The sequence below is a fragment of the Hypomesus transpacificus genome, chromosome 22 (assembly GCF_021917145.1).
Source record: "Hypomesus transpacificus isolate Combined female chromosome 22, fHypTra1, whole genome shotgun sequence".
Classification (NCBI taxonomy): Eukaryota; Metazoa; Chordata; class Actinopteri; order Osmeriformes; family Osmeridae; genus Hypomesus; species Hypomesus transpacificus.
This window is the reverse complement of record NC_061081.1, coordinates 4,635,058-4,662,145: the sequence shown is the minus strand read 5'-3', so window position 1 is coordinate 4,662,145 and position 27,088 is coordinate 4,635,058. Positions and strand designations below refer to the sequence as shown.

Sequence of the window (27,088 nt, the reverse complement as noted above, 5' to 3'; positions counted from 1 at the left end):
CCGCCTGGTCTACAATCTACCCAGACACTCCCCCGATACCCTGCACCTCATCTCCCTCCACTGGCTACCCATCACAGCCCGCATCAGATTCAAGAACCTGGTACTGACCTTCCAAGCAGTGAACGGGACTGCACCCGACTACATCAAGTCTCTCCTGCAGCCTTACACCCCCACCCGCCACCTTCGCAGGCCCGTAAAGATTACCCCCGCAGCCCCCGCACCGCAAGGGGGCCTCGCAGGGATGGGGGGGCCTCGCGTGGCAGGCCCCCCGTTTTAATTTTTTTTTTTTATCCAATTTGAATTACATGGGATGTCTTATTATCTTGTCTGTGTTTCCAGATTTGATATAAAAATAAAGGAAAGTATATTCAATTGTGCTTTCTTTGTTAGCTAAATAGGTCAGATGGTCACACAGACCGGCGAGCCCGCTGCAAATAGGTAGCTAACTGTAGCGTAGCGTAGGAAAAATGAAACGCACATTTAAAAGTGGTGCCCAAAAGCGGCATTCAAAACAGAACATTTCTGAATTAAATGCCAAACTTCCCAAAATTACAAATGTCTTTTTCGACCAGCCGGTGAAGGATGCAGTCATCTGCCAGAAGAGACAGGTATTGTACTGTTTGCTATAGCTAACATTACTGTACCACGTAGCTAACGTTAGCCTATACTTTGACAGCTGTACTGCTATGTGTTGGGCTTCCTAGCGTTAACAGAGCCTCCTTTCCAAGAGCCAGGAAAATAAGCCTTGCTCCTTTATTGACTTCCTATCAAGCTGACAACATTGACATGGAGTGAAAGTACAAATAAAAGAGAAAGTAGAAAAAATGCTTAATTATAAAATATTACATAACTGACATTATTAGCAAACATGATAACGTATGCGACACTAGTATCGTGCACTTGCAGCGATTGCGTTTTGACTATTTAAACATACAAAAAATATAAACAAAGTTACAATAAGTCATTGTATTTCAGCTATATACATATTATGATAGTGTAAAACATACATGCTTTCTAAAAGATTCACACAACAAAAAATGGCTCCATTTATGATTTAGCGAACACGCTAATAATAAAACACAACTCCATACTATCAAGTGTGCCTGATGTAGCCACGGCCATCAAATTATTTCTGACGATACGCGTGACTGTCGCAAGCGCTGAAAGGTCATTTTCCAAGCTGAAACTGATCAAAACATATCTCAGAAGCTCCATGTCACAAGAGAGGCTGTCAGGTCTAGCCATCCTTAGCATAGAAAATGAATGTGCGCAGTTTAGATGTAAAGAGTGTGGTAAAAGACTTTGCACACAGATTTGCTAAAAGACGTGCACATGTGTAGGCTATTCACCTGCAAACCGTTTGAGCGTTTTTTTCTTATTGAATACATTTTCCTCACAAGACAAGCTTGAGTTTTGACATCTTGCATTTATTACACGGCTCTTCATGTTCCAAAAAGTTCAGTTGATCGCGTCAGGGTCCTGTTCGTCACGTCAGTATTTGTATTAGGCTAGATTATCCGTTACGTATGTGGTGGTGGGGGGGGGCTCTCAGGCTTATTCTGCGGGGGGCCTCATGTGTTTACGTTACGGGCCTGCACCTACGGTCTTCTTCAGACAACCGCCTGGTGGTCCCACCGCTCAAGACCGCCCGGTCCCAACACAAGCTCTTCTCCTGCCAGGCTCCCCACTGGTGGAATCAACTCCCCACCTCCATCAGAGACACAGACTGTCTCTCTACCTCTACCTACTTGTTCCGTACTTGAGTACAACGGTACTTAGGAATGGTTTGCTGAACCCAATGCTAGTTTCCTCAAGGATCACAATGACTCTTGCTTAGAGACTTGTTGCCTTGTTGGTTAGTGGTAACTTATTTAAACTGTTGTATTTGTGCGAAATATTCTATTTTAGTTAATCTTATTTTTAATTTTTACTGTTGCTCGCTTTTTCTACAGGTACACTTGCACTTAGAGATTCATGTTGTTTAATTGTAACTTGCTTAACTACATGCTCTGATGGTTCTTTCCTTTGGCACTTATTTTTTGGTTGTTCACAATTTGTGCTTCTTGTTTTTGGTTACCCGCAATGCTTTGGGGCTATCTTGTTGTTATTATCAGTGACCTACGCACTTTGTAAAGCTCTCTCTTGGAAGTCGCTTTGGATAGAAGCGTCTGCTAAATTAATAAATGTAAATGTAATGTAAATGTTAATGCGATTCCTTTGTTCCTTGTGGTTTTTTAAGGAATCACATTTGAGAAAACTCTGGCCGATATACGACTTCTATTCCGAGATTCGAAAGTCTTCTGAAGTTCAGAAGAAATCCCAGATGAGAACTTTTATGAATGCCAAATATTTTCCTAAATCCAATTCAGAAGAAATTCCTTCTTAAATTCTTCTTAACTGCGTTCGAGAATGAGGCCCAATATTATCAGTAACACTAGTTATCTGTGAAGAAATAACTTTAGCTCCGCTTATGTGTCACCGAGCAAACTGGTAGTACATCATTGAAGTGGCTCTAGCAAGCTAACTAGACCAATTAGCCTACCTGAAAATGTCTGTGCCGTATATGGTGTCAGCAGTCTATCTAGCTTTAAAACTAGTTCGGTGGAAGTTTGTATTTAAATAAGTCTAATAATTAAGAGTTGTCTTGAGTTTCATCAGCTAGCAAGCTTGGCACATTCAATCATCAGAAAATGTTTTCCTAATGTACATTTAGACTTTTTCTTTGTTTTCTATTTAATGCTCTGCACATGTCTGGACTAAAGTTAGTAAATATATGTATTTAAGTGGCCGAACAACTAAAAGTGCCTCTTAAAATCCCGCTAAGCTAGCTGTACTGTTAATTCAAGGCTCTCTACAGTAGCTTGCATCCATTTTTCTTGAAAGTACAGTAACCACTGTTTACGTGCTTCCTTACAACAGTATGGTATTGAATGATTATACAATCATTATATAATAACTTAATAAGATGTACAAATCGATCCTCCACTTAAGGCTCTTAATGTCAGTTCATAAAGTGGGCCATCATGTCATGATTATGCATGACTTTACAGTCGGATGCAAATCCAAATGTAAACATCTTAAGTTATGGTTCTATAGGAGTTGCACATACCCAAGATCGACTGGGAGTCCAATGACAATAATGCAGACCAGAGGCTTGGTGTCCATGTACCAGTCCTTGAAAATTGTCTGGATGAACCGGAGATGGATCATCTAAAAAGATCAGACCCAGTTGCCACCACTGCTGAAGCTTAGTTTTGGCCGCTGAAGATATGTGTGCCCATTGTTATCATTTATATAAACTTTTGTGTTTGCATTGAAGTACATCTTTAAGCCCCGTCTCCTCCCGTTTAGTGCTCCACACACCTGAATAGTGTCATATCCGCTTAATATTAGGCTCTCCAGCCTCGAGACGAAGGGAACCGTAACAGCAAGGATGGTGTATGTACAATTTGTTTGTATCTATTAATAAACTATTAATAGCAAAACTTAGTGAGCTTGAAACTATTAAGAGAAATTACAGATAACCTTTTATTCTGTATACAATTATACTGTGTTCAGCATTCCTTGCTTACAGAAAGGGGAACCTTACCAAATGAACTCAAGCCAACACCAAGCTTATCTTTACAGCATGCCATTTGGCAAGAGTAAAAACTCCAAAGCACACACATACACATGCAAGATCTTTCAGCTAGACAGCTGTTATGCAGAGGAGTTAGCCAATGACAGAAGAAACATGGGACAGTTGCATGATTGTGGATGGACCAATGAACCAGAACCGTAGCAGATTCCTCAGATGCTCTGAAGAGGCTGTTGAAAAGACACATGTTCAATATTCTTCTTTATATTTACACACTTTATAAACAAAAAGCCATTGAAGAAAGGTTAGAGGCAGGAAGGACAGAAGTAATGAGTTTTTCAATGGAAAAACAAATGCATTTAATAAAATCAAAAAAGCACACCATGTTCAATAAAAGTCCAGAAATAAGCAATGACCCGAGTGACAACCTCGACAGAGACATCTTCGTCATCAATTTCTGGGTGATGTGTGCAAGAATCATCTGGAAAGACGGAGACTGGTAATGAAGACGTAGCCTACTCATACATGGGAATACAAATTGGAGAGTAGGTATTCAAGAAGGGGTCTTTAAAATAAGCTTTGATGGATAATGATCTCAATTATTTAAGTACTAAACCAAATCATGAACCTTAGGTGTGATTTCAGCATATTTCTCGTAAGGGAAAAGCAGCTTGATCACATCTTATCTGTTAGAAGTGGCCAAATGCCAGTCACCTTTAATCCCTTTTTTAACAGTTTCATTTGTTTCCTGAGTTATTTCTTCACAGATAACTAGAGTTACTGATAATATTGTATTTAGCTGGGCAATATAAGGCTACTTATGCACCTAGGCCTACTACTAAACATAAAAATATACTTACCGAAAGCTATCGAGGTGTCTGCCTTACATCCCAAGTGCAGCCGCGATGAGTTTAAGGAACCGCTTGACCCACCCAGCAATGTCACGTTGCCTTAAAAATCACTGGACCGCTATACCGCCAACTGGTGGTATGGAGGCTTTACAGCTAGGTTGTGGATTTGTACCACGGCAAAGGTGTAGCAAAAGTCACGTGTAAAAACACAGCCTATTGAGAGGCCAGCCTTTGTGTGACTACATATTTGGACAATGTTTTACACATACACAAATCTGAGTGCGCATTTGTGGATCACGGTACGCATTTGTGGATAGTACACATTTGTGGATAGTACGCATTTGTGGATCCTGGTACGCATTTGTGGATCGTGCTGTGCATTCGTGGATCGTGCTGTGTATTCGTGGATCGTGCTGTGAATAATAGCCCCATATAATGATCCCTTCTAGTAAACTTGTTATATTAGCCAGTTTTCCAGAAATACATTTCAAGCTCATTTACGTTTTGGGGGCATATTTTCAGTTTGCAGATGGTACTGTTTGAATCGCGATTCAAGCTAAGAAACAGTGACAACATTGTTAGAATCAGCTTGTTTCAAAGGGGTTTTTTATTAACGAAATGCAGTTGTTAGAATCAGCTTGTTTCAAAGGGGTTTTTATTAACGAAATGCAGTATGAGTAACTGCTTAAAAATATCACTAGAAGGAACAAACTTGAAGGTAAGTTTAAGTCATAATATAGGTTAGGACCATTTTTTACAAAGGATTGCCCAATTTCTTTGTTTTGATATACTGTAACTGAGAATGTGAGACTGCCATAGAGCCTATCACCATTCCATCTTTCACTAAGGGAAGTTAGAAAATTGCTTAATTCTAAATTTCACTGCCTTTGCACCACTAGGATGTCACACTTACGTTGATGATCATGAGGTGCATGATGGTCTTGGGCATGAGGTCTCTGATGGTCTTGTTAACAATAGCCATATAAGAGTCCACTAGGTTCCTGATAGTCTCCACCTGCCTCTCGAGCTGGGGGTCCATAGAATTCATGAAGTTGTCTGACCCGTTCTCCTCCCCAGTGTCATTCTTTTGAAAAACAATGCCGTAGGTGAAAGAGAAGAGTGGAGAACAGTAAGAAAGTTAGAACACACAAATGAAGAGAAAGAATGAGACAAAGAAGAGAGGAATGATTTGTGTTAATAAAGAGGGAATGAGATGGATGAAAATTAACACTACAGAGATAAATAATTTCAGACTTTAACTCAGACAATAATTCATCAATTAGAAATGCTACACTTGTGAAAATATCGTGCAGAAACGTTTGATAAATTGACATTATATAACACCTCTGACAGATCGCTTTATTGCCGCCAGACCATATCATAATTTTTATTTTTCACATGATTAACTTCCTTCAGCATTTGATAGTTCAATGTAAAATTATGTTATACTTTTGAAAGTATCATTTTAAAAGTGAAGTTAGAGAGAGGTTGAAAAATATTTGGAAATAAGGAAAAAGGCATACCTTCTCCTTCTCCTGCAAGGTCCAAAAACCAAGCAACAGACAAAGAGGATAGGCAGAGGGATTGAAAGACATTTATACTGATTTTACCATACTGATTTACACATTGCAGTGGGTAGGTAAAAAGCTTTTTTTTACAATGTCATTAATAATACTGTATTTGTCATTGCAATATGTATGTTATGTATTATACACAGTGAGTGTGTGTGTGTGTGTTCATTGTTAACCATAACACGTTCGGGGTAGACTCCAGCTCTGAGGAAGGACGACTTCCATCCATCCACATCCTCCTGACTATCACAGGCCAGCTCCAGTTGACGGTAGTCCTTATACACATTCCTGTGGTTTGAGGGAAAGCTCTGAGCATCAATGAATTCATGACTGTGGTTAGGTGTGTGTTGATGTCGTTTTTGGTTTTTGTGGTTGTGTGTGTGAACAAAAGCAGTAGTCAGATGAATTATTGTGGAATGTTGAAATGTGACTTTGAGAAACGTACTACCAGAGTAAGGGTAAGAAATTGTAATTATCCCTCATTTCAGAGATGGTATATTTATGCCTTGAAGACTTAAAAAAAAAAGTTTTTCAGTGTGTGTACATGTACATCTGCTTGTGCGTATATGCATTCTGGGTATTAATGGGTATATTTTTACTGGGTAAGTGTTGATCTTGCATTGGTCTTGGTCAACGTTTTGCAATTTAATGTTCACTGTAATTAATTTTTTGTTCTAAATATTTGTGCTGCAAATTTACGGCACAGACATAACATTTTGGTGCATGCAGACAAAGAATACATATCAGTCAGTCACAGGTGTTTCTACTTTATGGAAACGGTTTATGAGGTAGATCAGATTAAATGATTGAACGCTGCACAAGCTTCCCTCATTTAATTTAGATATTTTAGTGCCGGGAGTTTTAGACATGCTCGCGGCAAGCTAGCTAGATAGAGCAAAATCATGGGTCCGTGTACTTTGCGGCCAATGGATTTTCATTTTGAAATTAGAAAACCGAAGTCGGGAAACTTACTTTTGAAAACCAAAGTTTCCCGACCACCATTAAAAAGTAGGAAAACAAAAAACTGAAAACAACACATTTTCCGTTTCTTGTTTTGATAATGGAAAACAAAAAAACGACCCGTTATCTGATATTCTTTGATGTGCTCAAATATGGAAATTGGGAATTAAAATAGTGTGTGGAAATCTTCTTTCTCAATTATGCATATTTTTTGTGTTGTGACCCGGAAGTTGCTCCCACGGGCTTGACAGTCACATATTCAGGATGTCAGCAGAGGGCGCATAGCAGAGAAGATGAACAATACAATTGCTCGCAGAGCAATCGAGCATTGATGCTAAATTTGATTCAAATTTGATCAGACTCACTGAAGCATGGTTTCAGAGTCTCATCAGTCACCTCACAAAAAAAGAAGGTCAGCGACCGCTTCTATTATTTTAAAGTGTGTTTCTTTGACTTTTGGGGAAATGGGCCATTTAATGAATTTAAAATATGGACATTGCAACCATATTTGGAACCTGTATCCAAAATGCTCTGTTGTCAAAAACACATTTAGATTTCAAAGCATCACTAATATATGTATTATTACATTTACTGTTAAATAAAGTACAATCATTAATAACAACATTTGGTAAAGTTGGTAAGGGTCTTATTCTTGCATTTAACAATGTGCTTTGAACTAACTGTAATAATGTTATAGGTATTGCTTTACAGATTCTTTATAAGTACAGTTTAAATTATATTTGTCTAAGAAAGCTTTATATTCCAAAAGGTTACCATTATCATCTAAAACATCATTCACAAACACAATGCCCTTTTCATAACAATCATATTGAAATAACAAATTCCTATTGATGACCCTATTGTTCCATAAGGCTCAAATATTTTAAGCTAGACATTTTTAGGCTCAAATTTGTAGACTATAACATTTTTTAGCTCTATTTTTTGGGGAGGGCTCGAATTTGAGTAACCTGAATTTCCCAGCCTTGAATTTTTGGGTCAGATTTTTTTTTACATTGAAATATATATTCATGTGTGAATTCAGTGTTGTTTCAATTTCAATATTAAGTATTCAATGCCTTTTCAATTCAAAACATGTCACTGATTTGCTTCCATACAAATGTCAGCGCGCCCTCTACTGACATCCTGAATAGGTGGACCAGAGTGACTGTCAAGCTCGTGGGAGCAACTTCCGGGTCACAACACAAAAATCTATGGAAAGTTGAGAAAGAAGATTTCCAGACACCATTTTAATTCCCTTTTTCCATGTTTAAGCACATCAAAGAAAATCAGATAACGGGTCGTTTTCCGTTTTTTGTTTTCGTACTTCTAAATGGTAGTCGGGAAACAACTCGTTTCCCGATTTTGGTTCTCATTTCAAAACGAAAATCCGCAAAATACACGGACCATCATGCATGTCATAAAAGCAATTTCTCCTTATTTTAAAGAAATTATCAATGCTCTAGTACACATTCAGCAAATGATAATGTAGCCTTCATTTGTCTGTTTTCTGTATCGCATTCTCATAAATATGACACGACAACTGACCAAGGAGACATTGTTCCTGCCTTTATATTGTCATTCTGTTAGCTAGCCTGCATTTCATCCATAAAGGCTCATTTGAAAGCAGCACAGTGAACTAATTGTAGCTCCTCGTTGATGTGCCGCCCATAGCCACCCTGATGTTGGAAGATGATGGGGCAGGGATTGCTGTCGTAGCTGTTTTGACAAGTTCAGCTGTCATGTTGGGTAGTGGCAGGCGGGGGGAAGGGGGGAAGGGGGGAAAGCTTTCTGGGGCAAGTGTCATAAAACCCTTTTTTGGAACTACAGCGAGCTACATGAACTATGTGATCACGTGTCGGTGAGATCAAAGCGTGACGCAACGCCATCTTGGCTACGTAGCGGAAGAAAGCCCTTTCGGCAGCTTTTCACATTTCTAAAATAATGGCGGCGAAAATGACTGAGCCGGTGGCAGTAGCCCACGATGTTACAGACCGTAAATGTAAGTATCAGCTGGAATTAAACACCGTACTCGTATTAAATGTACTAGCTCTACTAACAAGCCATTCTCAGATTAAAGCCAGCAAAATGAGTATTTGGTGTATACTGACTAGCTAGCATTAGATATCTTCTGTTAAACAATGGATTAACAATCGATATGCTCAGTTTATTAATGGGTTAACATAACGCGAACGTTTGCCTGTAACACACACCGTCCGATAATTAATACTGTATCGTAACAGTATCTAAGCTAGGATCCACCATTTGTCATTCTAGAAATAATTGTAGCTTTCAATTGTCGTAGTTTTTTAAAAATTATGTGGTATTTCACAGGAGCTTAGCACTGAATGGCTATCCTGTTTCTATTCTCTGCCCCAGAGACGTTTCCTGGAGGTGCTCGTGCTGGTTCTTGTGCTGGCTGGTCCGCTGCTGCTCTCCCCACATCTGCATCTGTTGATGAGGCAGATGTTGCGGAGCACAGTGCAGCACACAATGACCTCTGGCACAAACCTCACATTAACCTTCAGAGCCTTCAAGAAAATAGACCGTCATCGCGTCTTCAGTATCCCGAAGGACCTCTCCACAACACACCTCGCTTTTGACAGGCAGCAGTTGTAGCGTGCTTGGAGGTGGTTGCAGACAGGCTGCCTGAAGAGGATCATGAGGCAGATGGGTTGGGACAGACAGGGGTATCCACAATCCCCAAGGATACAGTATCCTGGTGGAGGGACTGCTCATAATAGATGGGGCTGTTTCTCAGGACCCTGGCATCGTGCACTGACAACTGTGTGCAGGCGCGCAGCGATCTGCGCACTCGCCCTGTGCACCACCTGGTGAACGGAGGCCCGGGGCATGTCAAAGGCACAGGAACTGTCAGTCAGGGCCCAGCACAGCCATGAGGGCATTGAAAGACTCCCTGGAGAGCCTGAAGTCCACCCTCAGGTCACTGTGGTCATCAAAATAAAATGCTACCAGTGGCATTGAAACATTGATACGGCAGCGCCGCCTGGGGCTGGGTGGCATTTAATCAATCAAATGTCGTCATTGAGGTTTTGAAGTCTTTTATTTCCTTTTCTGATTCATATTAGAATTGATGCATGTTTGTAACAATAATCAATATGCCTGTGTTTTCCATTGCTAATTGATTCCTGTATCAGGGAAAACTTAACAGATATGTGTATAAAAGTACAGTCAGTCAAGGTAGGCCTATTACTGTGTGAGCTCAACAGATGATGCCTGATGATTTCAGCGGATAATTCTTAAAATTGAATTGAAATTCATGTTTAGACTGCAGCACAGTAGCTTTACAGTGTCCATAGGTGTGGGATGGGTTAATTTATCTCCATAAACGCAGCCATATTGCGGTCAAGAATAAGTAAGAGTTTTCTTCCTTACTTTGTTTGCTAAGGTCTTTCGTGCAACGCTTAACAAACTTTAAGGGAATCCTTAGCTAAGTATACCAAGATAAGGAGAAAACCTTAAATACTTAAGGGAACATTTAAGGAAACCTTAAGGAAAATACTTAAGGGTGCTTTGTGCAACCGATTATATTTTAAGGAAACCTTAACTCTGACCTTAAGGAAAATCTTAACTTAAGGTGCTTTGTGCAACCGGCCGCTTGCTTGGAAGTTGCTTTGGATAAAAGAGTCTGCTAAATGATAAATGTAAACTCGAAATGGTATTCATTGTGATTTTGCCTTACCTTCACAGCCTACCCTCATGTAGTAGTTGCAATGACATTCTCAATTATCTTTGTCAGAAGTAGCCTACTTATTTGCAATCCACACACACCATATGGAAATAAAACACGACAAGTCGGTACATGTCTCTAGATACTATTTATGCGTCGGCTACTGCTGTAAATAAAGTAGCTATAATTTAAATATAATATAGCCTAGACTCACGCCGGTAAATGCAGTGTAGCGTAACTGTTGATCTCATTTTGATAAGTTACCTAAGAAGTAGGCTAGTGCTCACTTTTTAAAAACGTTATAGCAACAAGACCTATGACTAAAGTTGATACCACCAGTTTTATTGGACTCCCTCCTGAAATTGCTTATCTCTTATTTGGACATAACAGTCAAGTTATCATAGCTAGCACTAGCATATCTTTTTTATTTCTTGATTTGACCGCTTCACCAAACTTCTTGAGGTTTATTTTTGATGCAATTTCGTCCTACATTTGTTGTTTTTTGTTTGCAGTTATTTGTGGATCAAATTTACGTTTTAGTATGTGCTTTTTTATGTTCCTGTAGAAGCACAATATTTTCCTCTGACCAATTTGGTTTTCTTGCCTTCTTTTCGTAGGTCTATAAGCTAGCTCTAGCTACTAGCTAGCTCTAGCTACAAAGGTGATGCACTAGCGATACAACTAAACAACGCGGTCTCTGTGGAAACGGTTGAATTTTGCTGCTGTGAAATCACGTTCAATGTAATAAATCCCTTAACGTTTCACCTTAGCTAAGGAAACCATTTAAGGGATTCTGTGCAACCCCCTTAAGTAATTCCCTTAGCTAAGGAGAAATGTACCCTTAAGTGTCATACTTAAGGAAAAACTTAAGGTGTTTTGTGCAACCGGCCCCAGAGCTTTACAAAAGTGCATAGGTCACTGATCATAACAACAAGATAGCCCCAAAACATTGTGAGTAGCCAAAACATGAACATATATTGTGAACAAACAGTTCACAATGTATGTTCTCTCTAAAGTGCCAGTAGAGTAATAAGAGTTCAGCCAGAAGGCGGAGGCTCCTGCCGCGATTATGGAGGTGTCGCAGTTTCCACATGGGGTGGAGAAAGGGGTAAACAAGGGACAAGAAGATGGCAAGAAGCGCGTTCATTTTGGCAGGTTGAGTTTTCGCGGGTGTCGCAAGCAGATTTGCGTCTGTCACTTCCTGCTAAGTGGTTAACGTAAGTGATCAATTTGAGACAGCACTACGCAGCGACGGAGTGCACTACAGATGTTAGTGCACTGTATTGCGGTGCACTTCGTATTGCGGTGCACTTCGTATTGCGGTGTACTTCGTATTGCGGTCCACTTCGTATTGCGGTCCACTTCGTAAAGTGTTCGATAGTAGACACACCCTTAGTGACACAATAAAATATATAACATACAACTGTCTGCCATATAATATAAATAATCGATATCTCTAGTGTGTAAATTGTGTAGCCTACTTAAAAAGAACCGGGCGACACCATTAGGGGTGGGCGGATCGATCTAAAGTATTGATAGTATCAATACCAACATTGTATACTTATGTTTACATTTCTCTTCTCTACATTCAGTAGGCTGCACAACTCCCTTTACATCATAGTGATGAGTAGTGGCAAACTCCTCTTACTTCGTTCAAGCTCACTTTGCCCCTCCCCTGCTATGCTGTGAGTTGTTGCCGGCGTGCACGTGCAGTACATGACTCAGTCAGCAGCACACTGATGGCTGCATAATGGCTGAGAGAAAGAGAAGTTAAGCCAACTAATTAAACTCATTATAGCATTCAATGATCATGAAAATGCAAATCAGAAGAATCAGAAATGTGTTTAATCGCCAAGTAAGAGTAAACAAACAAGGAATTTACTTTGGTGGGCAGGTGCATACAATAAACATAAAACATAATAAGTGTTATAATAATTACATAATAATTATCAAATTTGCATATTGATAATGCATTGCCTTATGAGGTATTGTGAGGCATTGCTTTCCCCTACACAAAAGTAGATCAGCTGCTTTCCAAAGTAAAAAGTATCGGTATCGATAATACTGGCCCTTTATTTACTTGGTATCGGATCGATACCAAATTTTGCAGTATCATCCACCCCTAGCCGCCATGTTTAAATTACATATACAGCTAACGTCACGAGAATGGTTGCGCTCAATTTCAACCCGCTGAACTGCATTAAAAACTAAAGAGGGTCCCATTTCTGGGGAAATTGTAGGGTGTGCTTGCTTGCGTCGGTTGCAGGTGGGTTTGTTTTCCTTTCTAGTGATGTTTTCAAGCAATTAACCAACTCATATTGCATAATTCATTAAGAAAACCCTTTGAAACAAGCAAACCCCTTTTGAAACAAGCGAACCCCCTTTGAAACAAGCTACTGTAACAACGTTGTCACTGGCAGTATTTCTGATGGAATTGCAATACACACAGTACTGTCTGCTAACTGAAAATATGCCCCCCACAACGTAATTACGTTTAACATTAATTTAGGGGGACATGGTTAATTCAAAATCTAGCTGCTGTTGATAGCCACACTTAACTGACTGTTTGATAGCAACGGAAATAATAACGTTTCTTTTGACATAAAATTTTAGCCATAGATGTGGCATTGAAGTCAGTAGCCAACTACACACTGCCAGTAGGCGAGCCAAGTCTGACTCTGAGGCTAACGACAAAACAAAACGCGGTCTCACTCAAATTCCAAGTTTTACACCAGGGCCGGCCCAAGGCATAAGCAAACTGAGCGGCTGCTTAGGGCCCCTGTGGCTACCAGAGGGCCCCCAAGAGCAAATGAAATTACAGTTTAATGTATTATGTAAAAATATATATATTCTTTTTTTAAATGGCAACGATAAGCGACGCCGAGGGCCCCCCAAATCAATTTTGCTTAAGGCTTGGGCCGGCCCTGTTTTACACAAATCCCCAAAATGTGCTGACCCGCTGGTACGAAACTAAGAAAATACTCATTAGACGCAGATCCACAACAGCTGCCGCAATTGTCCATGGAGGCGTCCATGGTGACAAATTAAATTGTTTAGGCCTGCAGTGCATGCCTGGTGGGCCCAAAAGTTACATAGAACACACTTGACCCACACTTCAAGTTCAAGTCACATAGCGAAATCCATTGCATTCCTTCAAGACTCACACTATGCAAAAGAACACGCATTAGTTTTATTGATGAACAAATAATGTCATCGACTAAATTCTTAATGATCAATAATTGATCGTCGATTAATTATGCCCATCCCTAGTCTGGACCTTGATAAGTATTACTCCCTCCTTAAATCCTTCTCTTCTCACATAACTGGTGCCAAAACCCTCTACTTTCTGAACAAAATTAACTCCGCTTCAAACCCCCACAAACATTTCTCTACCTTCTCCACCCTTCTTAACCCACCTCCCCCCCTCCAGACAGCAGACGACTTCTCCTTCTTTGAGAAAAAAGTTGTCGACATTAGCAGTCGGTTCCCTAAACCCACCTTTCCTACCCCCTCACCCTCCGTGACTGACCCAACTAAATATTTAAACTCTTTCTCTCCCCTGTCTGAGGCAGAGCTCTCTGACCTCATTCTCTCTCATCGCCCCACCCCCTGTCCCCTTGATCCTATCCACTCCCCTCTCTTTCAAACCATCTCCCCCTCCATCATAACTTTTCTTCTCAATGTCCTAAACTCCTCTCTTACCTCCGGCACCTTCCCCTCTGCCTTCAAACAGGCCAGAATTACCCCTCTTCAAGACCTGGTCTACAATCTACCTAGACGCTCCCACGTTACCCTGCACCTCATCTCCCTCCACTGGCTACCCATCACGGCCCGCATCAGATTCAAGACCCTGGTACTGACCTTCCGAGCAGTGAACGGGACTGCACCCGACTACATCAAGTCTCTCCTGCAGCCTTACACCCCCAACCGTCACCTACGGTCTTCTTCAGACAATCGCCTGATGGTCCCACCGCTCTAGACCGCCCGGTCCCAACACAAGCTCTTCTCCTGCCTGGCCCCCAGTGGTGGAATCAACTCCCCATCTCCATCAGAGACACAGACTGTCTCTCCACCTTCAAGAGAAGGCTCAAGACGCACTTGTTCCGGGAGTACAACGGTACTTAGGAATGGTTTGCTGAACCCAATGCATTTCCTCAAGGATCACAATGACTCTTGCTTAGAGACTTGTTGCTCTTGTTGGTTAGTGGTAACTGATTTAAACTGTTGTATTCGCTGCAAAATATTATATTTTTGTTAATCCTATTGTTATTTTATTTTGACTGTTGCTTGCTTTTCTACAGGTACACTTGCACTTAGCCATTCATGTTGTTTAATTGTAACTTGCTTAACTAAGTGCTCATATGGTTCTTCCCCATGGCACTTATTTTTTGGTTGTTCATAATGTGTGCTTCTTGTTTTGGCTACCCGCAATGCTTAGGTTTATCTTGTTGTTATTATTAGTGACCTATGCACTTTGTAAAGCTCTCTCTTGGAAGTCGCTTTGGATAAAAGCGTCTGCTAAATGTATATGTAAATGTATATAGCCACATATTAAAATAAGAAAATAAAGACACTTTTACGTTTCGGCATGGCTGCAGATGTCATGTGCTGTTGTAAACAATGCAACTAGTGGCGGCGATAAGGTGCTCAGTGTTGCCAGATTACAAATGCAGAAGTATCGTACCAAAGACAAAAAATTATCGTATTTGGAGGATAATGATCATGCATCTGGCAACACTGAGAGGACCAATGACAGTTTTCTCTTGTCAAGAGCTCACGCAAGAAGGTGGAATGTAAGGGAGATACACTTTCAAAACTTGCAAGGGCGTAATAATTAGTTTGTGAAAGACATGTATATATGTCTATGTTGAAAGACCCAGAGAAACACAAACATCCGACGAGACGAAATCCCTGACTTTTTTGGAATCCCCACTGGACGCATTATTTAGGTCCAGCTAAAAGAGGACGTCTGGTCACCCTATCTAAGTGTTAAAGTCTTTCATTTTCAATTTCCGCATTAAAACTATGAAATGAACTGAACTATGAACACGTTCAGAATTTAAATGGTGAACTATGATCATGAACGATTCATATTTACTTGTATGAACTGAACTTTGAACGAGGTATGAACGTATGAAAGCAGGAGCAACACCTTTCTTTCTGGACTGACCTTTGTATGTTTCACAAAGTGAACGAGGAATAATAGGAAATCCTCTTCTTGCATCCAGCCAGACGAATTAGCACTTCCTGCACTCCCTGATGGCCCGCTCTGTACAAAGTGATCTCTAAAATTCTTACGAGGGAACACAAAGAATGGAGGAATGGTATTCCCCAGAGCTTGCACAGCACATGCCACTGTAACCAGTGTGCCCCTCTCCCCCGACGTCATGGCACCGACCTGCTTCACACCCCAGCGTGTTACGACTCGGGATGGTGCCTGGGCAGTTGTCACGCCGGTTTCGTCGACATTCCATGTGTCACAGCCATCGAACACGTTTTAATCTATCACCACCCCCAGTCGACTGAAGAAGAGTTCCACATTAGCACAATTAAAACTGATGGCTCTTGAAAGTCTAGTTGCCTGCAGACTCCTCACTGAGTCTGGGGTTCCACTTCATGAATGAGCTGAACCAATCAGGCCCTGTCATTTTCTTTTCATCCCATGTTTGTGAATGCTGTATGTTATATTGCACCGCAAATTCATAGGCAAACTTTCTGATGTAAAATAAATCATAACATAATGTCTGAGTAGGGACACACATTTTTGGGGGTAAATTGTCTAAATGTATGTGTTGGTATTGAATTTTTTTTTACCAGATTTAAATATTTTATTCATTATTTACAAACATTAAATTGAGTTTGCATGAAAAGTCCAATACAAACTCAGTCTTAAATCTTGCCTTTTCTACCCTGTTCTCAAGAAGCTCATCCATCATGCTCACTTCAGGTGGAGTTAGCCCATAATATATATCGGTTGCCTAGCTTATATAATGGGACAAAGTCTCCTCCTGCTCCCTGTTGAAGACATGGAGCCTCATGTATAAAGGATTGCTCAGCTTTCATACCAGAAGAAGGCGTATGGCCAAAACTCAAAAAGTTCCTACGCACAGAAATATTCACATGTAAAAAAACGGTCGTACGCCAGCTCCTGCGCACCATTCCTTTATAAATCACAATCAACGTGAGATTGACCGCACATGAATGAGCCACTGACCCTGCCTTGCCTCCTCCCATAAATGAATATGCAGATGGATATAAATGCGCTCCTGATGTCATTTCTTTGTCTGAATTACCGTATTTCCTCAAATAAGCGCCGCCCTCGAATAAACGCTGCACCAAAAATGAACGTTAAACGCTGCAGCGTTTATTCGAGAAATACGGTGACTGTGAGATCGAGGTCCTGACAATAGAGGTGGAGGCGAGAAAATGTGTACTGTTTGGCGGAACAAAAAATGTTCTTAGTTGTATGTAAGGGGATGGTTGTAACACTTTCAAAACACGTGTTACAACCATCCCCGCCACTGTCACCCACTGTTTAGCGAGCTGTATTATCATGGTGCTTTGAAATTAGCAGGTTTATACACCATTCTTTACTAGAGAAACTACAGTTTGACCTGATATAACTCATACAACATTATCAACAACGGAAGAAGTCCTAAACAAAATATGATGTTTTTTTTTTTACTTTTTTACCTCAGTGACATTTTCTGCTGAAGCTTCATGAGAGATAGTGATAGTGACTGGAAAACTTCAATGTAGGGTTGTAAAGGAAGCCTGAGGAAACAGAAACTGTCACATGACTCCTATCTTATCCCTGATTCTTGGAATTGGTAGTGTTACAACTCTCCAGGTTTTACAATCATACCCAGTCTCCCCTACCCTTCGTTGACAGAAGACACTTTTTGCCACAAAAACGTTGTAACCTCCTAAACGGTGCAACGGAACGTAAATAAAAATACAAGCAACTCAATCGCTAGCAAGACGAAACTTTTGACACCTACGTTGTCTATGTAGTCCTAATATTGACTGATCCTTAGGGGTGTGAAGAGAAACAATATTAAATATATATGTGAGAGAACAAAGGTTGAGCCCTTGCCGAACGCAAAGCACACCCAATTGAAAAAGATCAACCCATCATACATATCCCTGATCATCCCATGGCATATGCTTTCAAACCTATACGTAATTATGTTCCATATGATGCAGAAGATGTGGTTTTGTCGGAAGATATAAATATAGTTGACACTGACAGGTTGAATAACACAGAGTGGTGTAGGCTACTTGACAAGTAGTCGTAACTGCACGAAAATGCCAACAGAGATAGAATCGGCCTGATCAAAGAGGCAGACCTGCATGACCTGGGTGTTGGTGGTCCACCAAAATGATCGCGCATCATTGAGCACAGACTCTTCCCCATGCTGTGTGAAGAGAAATACCTTTTAGAGGTTATAAGGTTAGCATAGGATAATATGTGTATTATAGGTTTAGTATACTGTTTTGTTTATAATTTTGTATATTTAGGAGGTTTAGTATATTATATATTAGCTTATCATAGGTGTAAGCCCTATAAATAGCTGGTAAGGTTCAGCTACTAGAGCTAGTACTGTTACCTTCAAGTTGTGTGAAACATGCTCACTGGTCGAGTTGATGACTTGTTCGCTAGGTTAAACATAAAAAACTACAGTGAAGGGAGAGCTAGCTAGTTAACCTCTAGCTGGAGCTAGCTTTGTGCGTTAAATTATAACTAATATTATTAGGCTACAATCATATCTGTGAATTTAGGAGATAGAGCTAGCTATGTCAAAAACGCCAGTGTGTGTAGCCTATGTAATGTGAGCGTATTTAACAGGTTTAAAAATATAATCCACTTCTGTAAAGGGATCACTGCAAACTCGGGGGGCAACTTGCTTTGGCGCTTAATAGCTACAAGCCATTTTCGTAAAACCGATTGCCCCTTGAGGGGTATGACATGATAGTCAATGCCTTTTATCCTGTAAATGTGTTTGTACAACCTGGGGCTATACAATAACATCCCCCTTTGCATCTTTTTTTAGCTGGTTCGTTTCAAGCCATTTCTACCTCTGTGTTGTCAATAGGTGCGTTCGACTTCATGCAGCGCCGGTGTCGTCTGCAGCCGCCTGCAGCCCGGCTGACTTGAAGCAGCCAACGGCATTCTCAGCTTCCAAGGCAGCCGGCTGCAGTCGGCGCCACCGGCGCTGCATGAAGTAGAACACACCTAATGACTGTTAACTGTCTGTCACAGTACCTAACCATTATTGTGACGTCACAGACATGAAGATTCAAAGATGGGCCCTGTAGTTAAGTTGAAAACGTTTTTATTTACAAATTGAACATTTTGCTCTTTTAGTTCTCAGATAAAGTTTTGTGATCTTATTTTAATAATAATATGAGCCGTACTTCATAAATCGGTTCAGTTCCACTTTAAGGTAAGAAGGTTATTCCGTGGCGTATACTATAAAAGTATGGGCCTAAGTATGCACGTTGATAACCACCCACTCAGCTAATTGTTCACGTTGCTTATGTAAAGTTACAGTTTGTAGGGTCAAGTACTGAAAATGTGTTTTTATTTACTGGTGTACAAATTGGTTTGTACAAAACTATCGTGGCTAGCCGGTGGGCTAACATTAGCTATTCTTGTAGAGTGCTATATTTCATTTAGCATCGCAGAACTATTTTTTACACTGTATTGTTTATTATTATTATTCTAACTGAAGATAGGAAGAAAAAAACAGCTTGTACTCCGTTAAGGGGATGATCAAACTAGCCTTCTTGACAATAAGTCCGATGGTCTCAGCCACAATCTTCAACCCAGCGTCCCGTGCCTCCTTCTCTCCGCACTGCACCCCTAACATCTAACAACACAACGCAGAGTATCGCAGCAGCGCCGAGGGGTACAACCAGGCGGCAGACGCACAGAGGGAGTGCATTACAAAAAAAAACATTGTAGGCTCCTGTGTTCCGTGCGTTCTCTTTTATGATGAATTAAAGAAGAAGTATTTTGGTTTCACAATGTATGCTACATGTTTGGCTACCCGCAATGTTTGGGGCTATCCCGTTGTTATGATCAGTGACCTATGCACTTTTGTAAAACTCTCTCTTGGAAGTCGCTTTGGATAAAAGCATCTGCTAAATGCATACATGTAAAAGTGCACTTAATAGCCGAGAGAGGTTTAATGTATCCAAAACAAAGTGGCAGAAACTCTTCAGTTAATTACCAGAGCATGAAAAAAGCAGCCCACATAAGCACTGCTATTGGAAGTGACGGAATCTACAGCATTCCCTAATACATGGCACAGGTGTTGATGGCCAGTTCCAACAGGAATTCCAAATGCAAGTGGAAAAAACAGGACTTTGTTGGAGAGATTATTAGATGTTACGCTCTTTTTGGCATCTAGAAATGTAGCTTTTTCAGAGCGGGAACCAGTGAGCTTGGTGATGTTTGGAATGGCCTTTTTTGTTGGTCTACTCGAGCTGATTGCAAAGTATGATTCTGTCATGCGAGAGCATCTAGAAAAAGTTGAAGAATTAAGACAAGGAGGGAAACGGCTACCAGCGCACTATCTGGCGCACATGGCGCTCTCAAAATGAATTCATTGAACTGTGGAATTCACGTTCTCAACACTTTTCTCAGGGAAATACTCTATTCAATCTATTTCTCTATAATTTGTGATGACACACCAGATATCCCTTATAAAAGTCATAAAGTATACTATAAGTGTACTAAAAAAGGATAGTACACTTATAGTTCACTTTTGATATACTTTTAAGAAGTATGCTTAGAAACTCTGGAGTAGGATGTACTTTTTCTTTTATTATACAGCAAAAACTGTCAAAATACTTTTAAAGTACATTACAAGTTTTATAAATGTCTAAGAAATTATGTTTATTATGCATTGCACATTGAATCGTTTTTGTTACTGAAGCTGTAACCTTAATTACTTAGTACCAGGGGACAGGGGTACTCAATTAGAAACTCAAAAGGTCCACTCACCAAATTTCGATTCAGTCCACGGTCCGGAACAGTAATGGTTCATTTTGTTAAAAGTGTCTATGCTTTGTGTCATAGTGACGTCTCACGTTGGCTGTACCGCGTTTGACAAGGGCAACCGTCTCATTGCAGATTAAACTTTTAGCTTTTTGTCAGGTTTCGTCTCGCCATCATTTTCGCTAAGGAAAAAACAGGTAGCCTACAAATCAGTTAGCCTGCGTTGTTGCGAATGACACACACAACCTGCGTGACCCACAGAGGTTGCGGCCAATATTGACTGAGTGAGTTGTCATGGTAGTAGATAGAAACCACAAACCTAACCAGACTCTCGTACATTTCATTTGTACAGAGAGTCTGGGATCGCTGGGAAGCGTTAACTTCCTTGAAGGCGGGTACTCTGTTCAAGTTTAAAACTATTGGATCTGCCCAGAGCCACTCTGGATCTGCCATAACCAATCGCTAGCGTTCACCTTGGCCAAACCCTGTGGGGAGGAGAGCCACAACATCATGGCCACCAACAAAACACTGCAAAGATTGATCTTGCTCCGGCTTTAACTTTTGGATATTTGGCAGCGTTGCCACAACAGACTGAATGGCTTTGCTCGCATCTTTCTCCGCCGCCATTACTGAACTACAACTCAAACGAGCGCACAACATCAACGTCATTGTTCTCTGTCACTCCATCTGTTTGCTGATTGGACCTACAAAAAGTTGATTTGAAAAATTGGACTAATATGCCGAAACCCAAGATCTAATACATAATAAAAATGAAAATTAAGCAGAAGTACATAGGAGGGCAGAGCCAGGCTAAGAAACCACATCTAGTAGGAAAAAATATATAGGCTATAGCGCAAAATCACACACCAATGAAAACCTACTTGGATCATGACTAAATTGAAAGTTGATTTTGCCTTCGGTCCAAATTGTATTGCGTCTAGGTCCAGATCTGGACCGGAGTCAGCCTATTGAGTACCCCCTATCTAGTAGAAACAATTTTAATACAATTAAAAAATAAGTATAAATTGTTTGTTTAAAAATAAAGTTTTGGATGTGTGTTAGTTTTACAGTAAGTGATGCTTTTCTTATTGCAATTAAAGTAATTCAACACAGGCTGAACTACTTGAACTACCCATTTGTTTAATAGTTTTTTATGATGTATGCTGTAATGGAAATTTTTGACATAATTACTACGAGTGTCTTTCTTAAGAGACTGAGGTTGTGTTTAAGGTATTTGGGTCTGATCTAATCAACGGTTTCTTGGGGCACTAAGGTTTGGGAGAGTGGTCAGCAGGTTACCTCTGCCCTCCTGAACCTTGGTCTCAGGAGATAAAGTCAGTGTCCTGTTTACATGGGGTGCTGGCCTAGGGGTTTCCATTGTCTTAAAAGGTCACTGATCAGTGCTGACCAATCATGGTAATGATAAACATCTGTTCTCTGTTCATATAAGAAAGACCTGTCCTTATAGTCTTTATCACTCTTGCGAACGATTGTGTGGATAGCACCTCCTTCGTTGAGACGGATCAGCAAAGCTTTGTTCAATCATATGTAATTGTACTATCTAAATAAATTGTATTAAAACCATATCTCTTGACTATTCAGATCTACACAGTGCCACTAGAATTCTTCCATTACAATGCCAGGGGTCCCCAAACCTTTTTTTTCTGAAAGGGCCAGATAATTTTTCCTTTCTTTAATGTGGGACTGTAACAGAAAATTACATGGGCCAGAGTGACTACCAGTATTATTGTGGAGATTTTATGATTGTAAATGTATTTATTCTGCTGGATTCGTTTATTATTTTGTTATGCAATGTACATCCGAACATATCAAAGGACATATAGCCTATTAAAAGAGCATTATTACTATCGTAATAATGGCATCTGTTTAGTGTACGATGGCGTGGTAAACTGTATTTTTCTGACCGGTTAACTTTCGGTTGCCGCAGCAGCCCACGCATCTTGGACACGCTTTCGGAAGCGCTTTGCTGGATTCTGTTAAACGTGCGTGAATTGCCTTTCGTCCTTCACCTACTGGACGACTTTTTGGTGGTGGATTTTCCGTGTTTGCCTCCGGCCCATTGTATTTCTGTGTTGCGGTACACCTTCGACAAGCTAGGTGTTCCGTTATCTGACAAGAAGACCGTAGGCCTGCTGACCTCGCTCGAGTTCCTCGGCATCCAGCTGGATAGCGTACTAATGCAGGCCTCGTTGTCCGCGGAGAAGCTCGAGCACATTCGCTCCATCATGGGGACCGCCTGCAGTGCCGTGTCCATGAGCAAACGCGAAATGCTGTCTCTGTTAGGCCATCTAACCATCGCAATGCGCATTATCCCTCAAGGGCGTTCCTTCGTGTCATGTCTCCTAGACCTGTGCAAAACCATGGACAACCTGCAGGACACCCTGGTGCTCGACGTTGGGTGCAGGTCAGATCTGTCCTTCCGGGCTCTCTTGTGCGCCCAGTGGAACGGTATTTCATTCTTTTACAACAACGAGGTAGAAACGTCTGCTACCCTAGAGATTTACACGGATGCGGCCCTCTCGATTGAGTTCGGGGTTATCACAGTGAAGAATGGTTCTGTGCTGCGTGGCCCACAGAGATCCTGTCCCTTCCAGCGCGCTCCATGAATTGTACCCGATCGTCATCTTGTGTCTGTTGTGGGGGCATTTATGATGTAGGAAAAAGATCTCCGTGTTCTGCGACAATGAAGCGGTAGTCCACATAATCAACAAGGGGAGGTCGTCCGTGCCTGTAATTAACCACCTGGTCAGATGCCTCACCTGGACGTGCGTCCTGGGCAACCAATGCACTGATTCCCTGTCTCGTTTCAAATTGCAGGACGCTGCGCCCTCATGCATAGCCGAACGGCCTGACGTGCCCGACTTTCCAGCAAGCCGTGCTAGATTAGAGTCGGCTGGTTCCGTTGAGGTGCTGTGGCAGCATGTCTTGTCTGCCTGTCATTATATGAGGTTGGGTGTGTGCACCTCCACATTAAAATCATATGACTCAGCCTGGTTTTAATATTCTACCTACTGCGGTGCGTTCTATCTGAACCCTCTACCCGTGAACATGTCCGTGCTGTGCGCTTTCATGGTGCACTGTTTTGAATCCCGCAAGCTGCAACTGTCATCCATCAAGGCAATGGTGGCAGGTGTTCAGTTCCACGTTAGGTGCGCGGATCCTTCGGCATGCAGCCTTCTGGGAAGCCCGTCCATCAGCCTCCTCATGAACGGTCTACGGAAGCAACGGCCCGAAAGGAAAGCCAAACATCTCCCACTCACACTCCCTCTACTGCACAAACTGGTGTTTACTCTGAGACAGGGATGCTTTGGGCTTTATGTCGACACCCTGCTCAAGACTGTGTTTCTCAGGGCGTTCTACGGGTTTCTGCGGTGCGGCAAATACACCACTAGATGCGCTACCTTCGAACCTTCCCGCAATCTCACTATGTCCGATTTAAGTATGGTAATTTGGATGTTCACCATTGTCCTGAAGCACAGTAAAACTGATGTGACATGTAAAGGCACCCCCATTGTGATTGGTCAAACTAAATGTGCTTTTTGTGTGCATCCTTGGGTTGCCGACGGGCGCTAGAGGGCGGGCCTCTAGAGGTAGCATTAATCTGCCCTAGAAGGTTACCAGATCATCACAATGCTAGGATATCTGTAGGATCTCCGTTGCCAATGCGCATACATGCTGTATACAACATTATGTCACTCTGTCTGGAGGTATCTCAGGAGACTCCCTGGATACCGGCAGGGAACGGCATGCTGCTGACAAACATACCTTGTTCCTTCCCACTAGATGACAGATGTGCACACATAGCCTTAGTCACCGTTAATGGTAGCATGACCTGGGCATCCAGAAAACGCCTTGTTTTTCGTCAATACTAAATTAGTGGGATGTCATGTGGTCCTCCTGTGGCACAGGAGGAGTGACGCTCCGCTCTACACATAGTATAGACTGGCGGAGTGTCTGTGTTCTGGGGATTTAATTCGTTGCTCCCTGCCTCATGTCATGCATGCTGCAGTGAAGGCAGGGAGCGCTTCCCCATGTACATCCATTCCGCCAATGTTAAACCGTGTTTCATGTGTATGAATAAATTGTGAAATCAATCACGTGAGTGTATTGACTGAAATGAGCAAAGCAAGTTCAGGCATGGCACTCCTGCAGCGCGCATCATATCACCCATCGCCGTATCCGACAGCCATAGGCTTAGCTCGATAGGCGGCACTATAAGTCGCACACATGCATGCACTCGCATCCTCGCTGACCTTAGTATTCTGCGCTGCTGCCACCCACTACCTACTCCTTCTCCCTCATGTGTTCTATCTGTTCTCCCCGTGGGGGATTTCACTCGTTGTTCCCTGCCTCATGTCATGCATGCTGCAGTGAAGGCAGGGAGTGCTTCCTCATGTACATCCATTCCGCCAATGTTAAACCATGTTTCATGTGTATGAATAAATGGTGAAATCAATAACGTGTCTTGACTAAACTTAATTTTGCTCTCAAAGGGCACCAGATTGATGCGTTTAATTTAAGAAATTTTCTTCCGGGGGAGCATGCCCCCAAACCCGTATAGAGGGTCGGGGGTTCGCCATATCCTTCTCACCTTTTTTACCCCTGACCTGTTTGCAGGCCTGATAAACTCATCTTTCTCCAATCAGTAGTCTGCAAATTTACATTTCCCCATTTCAGAGTCTGTTTCGCGACATGTGGAGGGCGACACATCACCTAACTGCGCATTTTGCAAAATACGTTGTTGTTTAAATGGAGAGGAAAATAAATATATTCATGCATACTTTTTGGCATCAAACTCTTTGGAAAAAGCTTGAAGAAAATGTTATACCTCATAAATTCGGGATTAAGACTTTTTAATACCTTTTCAGGGCTTTAATTTTCCCAAAATGGATTTATCAATTTTTAATACTTTTTAAGACCCCACGGATACCCTGTGGCATTATAAGAGAGAGATGAGCAGTTTGCGTTCATGAAAAAGTATATAGATCCAAATAGTCACAGGCACTTTTTGTGAAAACAAATGCCCCTTTTTCCAATACGCTGCCTGAATCAGATATAAGTCAGTTTATTATTCAGCAAATCACTTCACAATATAACAAGGGGGGAGGTACAGAAACAACTTAAAACATATGTAAGTGCATCTTTGTGTTTACCTCTGCTCAGTATTGAAGAGAGCAAAAATATGCTTGCTGGACATGAAGCCCTTCTCCACATCCCTCAGCTTCAAGTTGTCCACCTGGAGCATGTACTTTTTCTCTTTTTCCTGCAGGAAGTTGCACATAAGACACTGTACATAGCTAGAGGCAGATAGAGGGGGGCAAAAGATAAACAGACAAAGATTGAGAGTTGGCTCCTATTGTCCTTGACGGGTAAGTACATGCGGGACATTTTCTGTTGCAGCCTGTTAGAGCCATGGGAGAGGTACAGATAGAAGATGGCGGCCGTCATGGGTCCCAATGGCTGTTTTGTTCCCCATGAGCAATACGGGATGCATATACATGGTAAGGTCTAACCCTGGCCTAAATATGTCCAATGCAAACATAGAGACGTTCTCAACAGTTAACAAATGTTGAAACTCCACAGTGTGTGATATGTTGCCTTGGAGATGTAGTGACATCACCAGTGCAAGTACAGCTGATTGCTCTGACAACATGGCATCTGCTCCAAATTCGCCGTGTTTGATTTGAGATCTTCCCACGTATTGTTAGAAACCAAATGTTTACTCTTCCCAGTATATAAGAAACCTAATGTTTACTCTTCAACAGGTCAGCAAACGCTTTGTCGCCTCGAATTGTTAAAACAATTTGTTTTAACAAATCGTTTAACCTACGGTCTCAGTTAACAAACGTTTTAACTAGTGGTGGGCATAGATTACATTTTAAAATCTAGATTAATCTCACTGTAATCTTGGCGTTAATCTAGATTAATCTAGATTAAAAAGGCTCATTTGAATTCCACCGAAGGCATTCAGAAAATGTGTGCTACCCAAATAATGACTAAAAGTACGTCTTTGAGAATGGGTTTCTCAAGCCAGGTGAGCGAGGAGATTAGTTAGCTTGGCTGATAGAGCTGTGCTGACGGGCTTGCCTCGGTTGCACTCAAACAGTAGTTTGACGACGACTCTTCCCCTGCGCTACATCAGTGCTTGACCCGGCATCTTACGCATTAGCTAAGGGATGCTTTGCGTTTAGGTGGTATTTGAGACTGGAAGAACTCCTACAGTAAACTAATTCTGCATAGCACAAGGTGCAAACAACCTTCGTATTGTCGAGTTTTCCATTGGGAAGCTTCTTAATAATACATTTTCCCTGAAGCAAACTCGGAGGCTTCATAGCCACATCCATGTCAGCATGTCACGTTTGATGTGGTAATTTCATACACAAGGCATACATGCACGTTCGAAGACTCATTCTC

At 41.4% G+C, this 27,088-nt stretch overlaps 1 protein-coding gene across 1 annotated transcript in view; it reads right to left on the bottom strand.

Moving 5' to 3' along the window:
* dnm1a (dynamin 1a) overlaps window positions 1–27,088 on the bottom strand; it is a 270,919-nt gene that overhangs the window by 67,626 nt on the left and 176,205 nt on the right. Inside the window, exons 17-20 of the mRNA XM_047044701.1 lie at window positions 25,828–25,937; window positions 6,176–6,287; window positions 5,952–5,963; window positions 5,342–5,512 (exon numbers count right to left, since the gene is read on the bottom strand). Coding sequence (XP_046900657.1) covers window positions 5,342–5,512; window positions 5,952–5,963; window positions 6,176–6,287; window positions 25,828–25,937 — 405 coding nt within the window. The remainder of the gene's footprint in view (window positions 1–5,341; window positions 5,513–5,951; window positions 5,964–6,175; window positions 6,288–25,827; window positions 25,938–27,088) is intronic.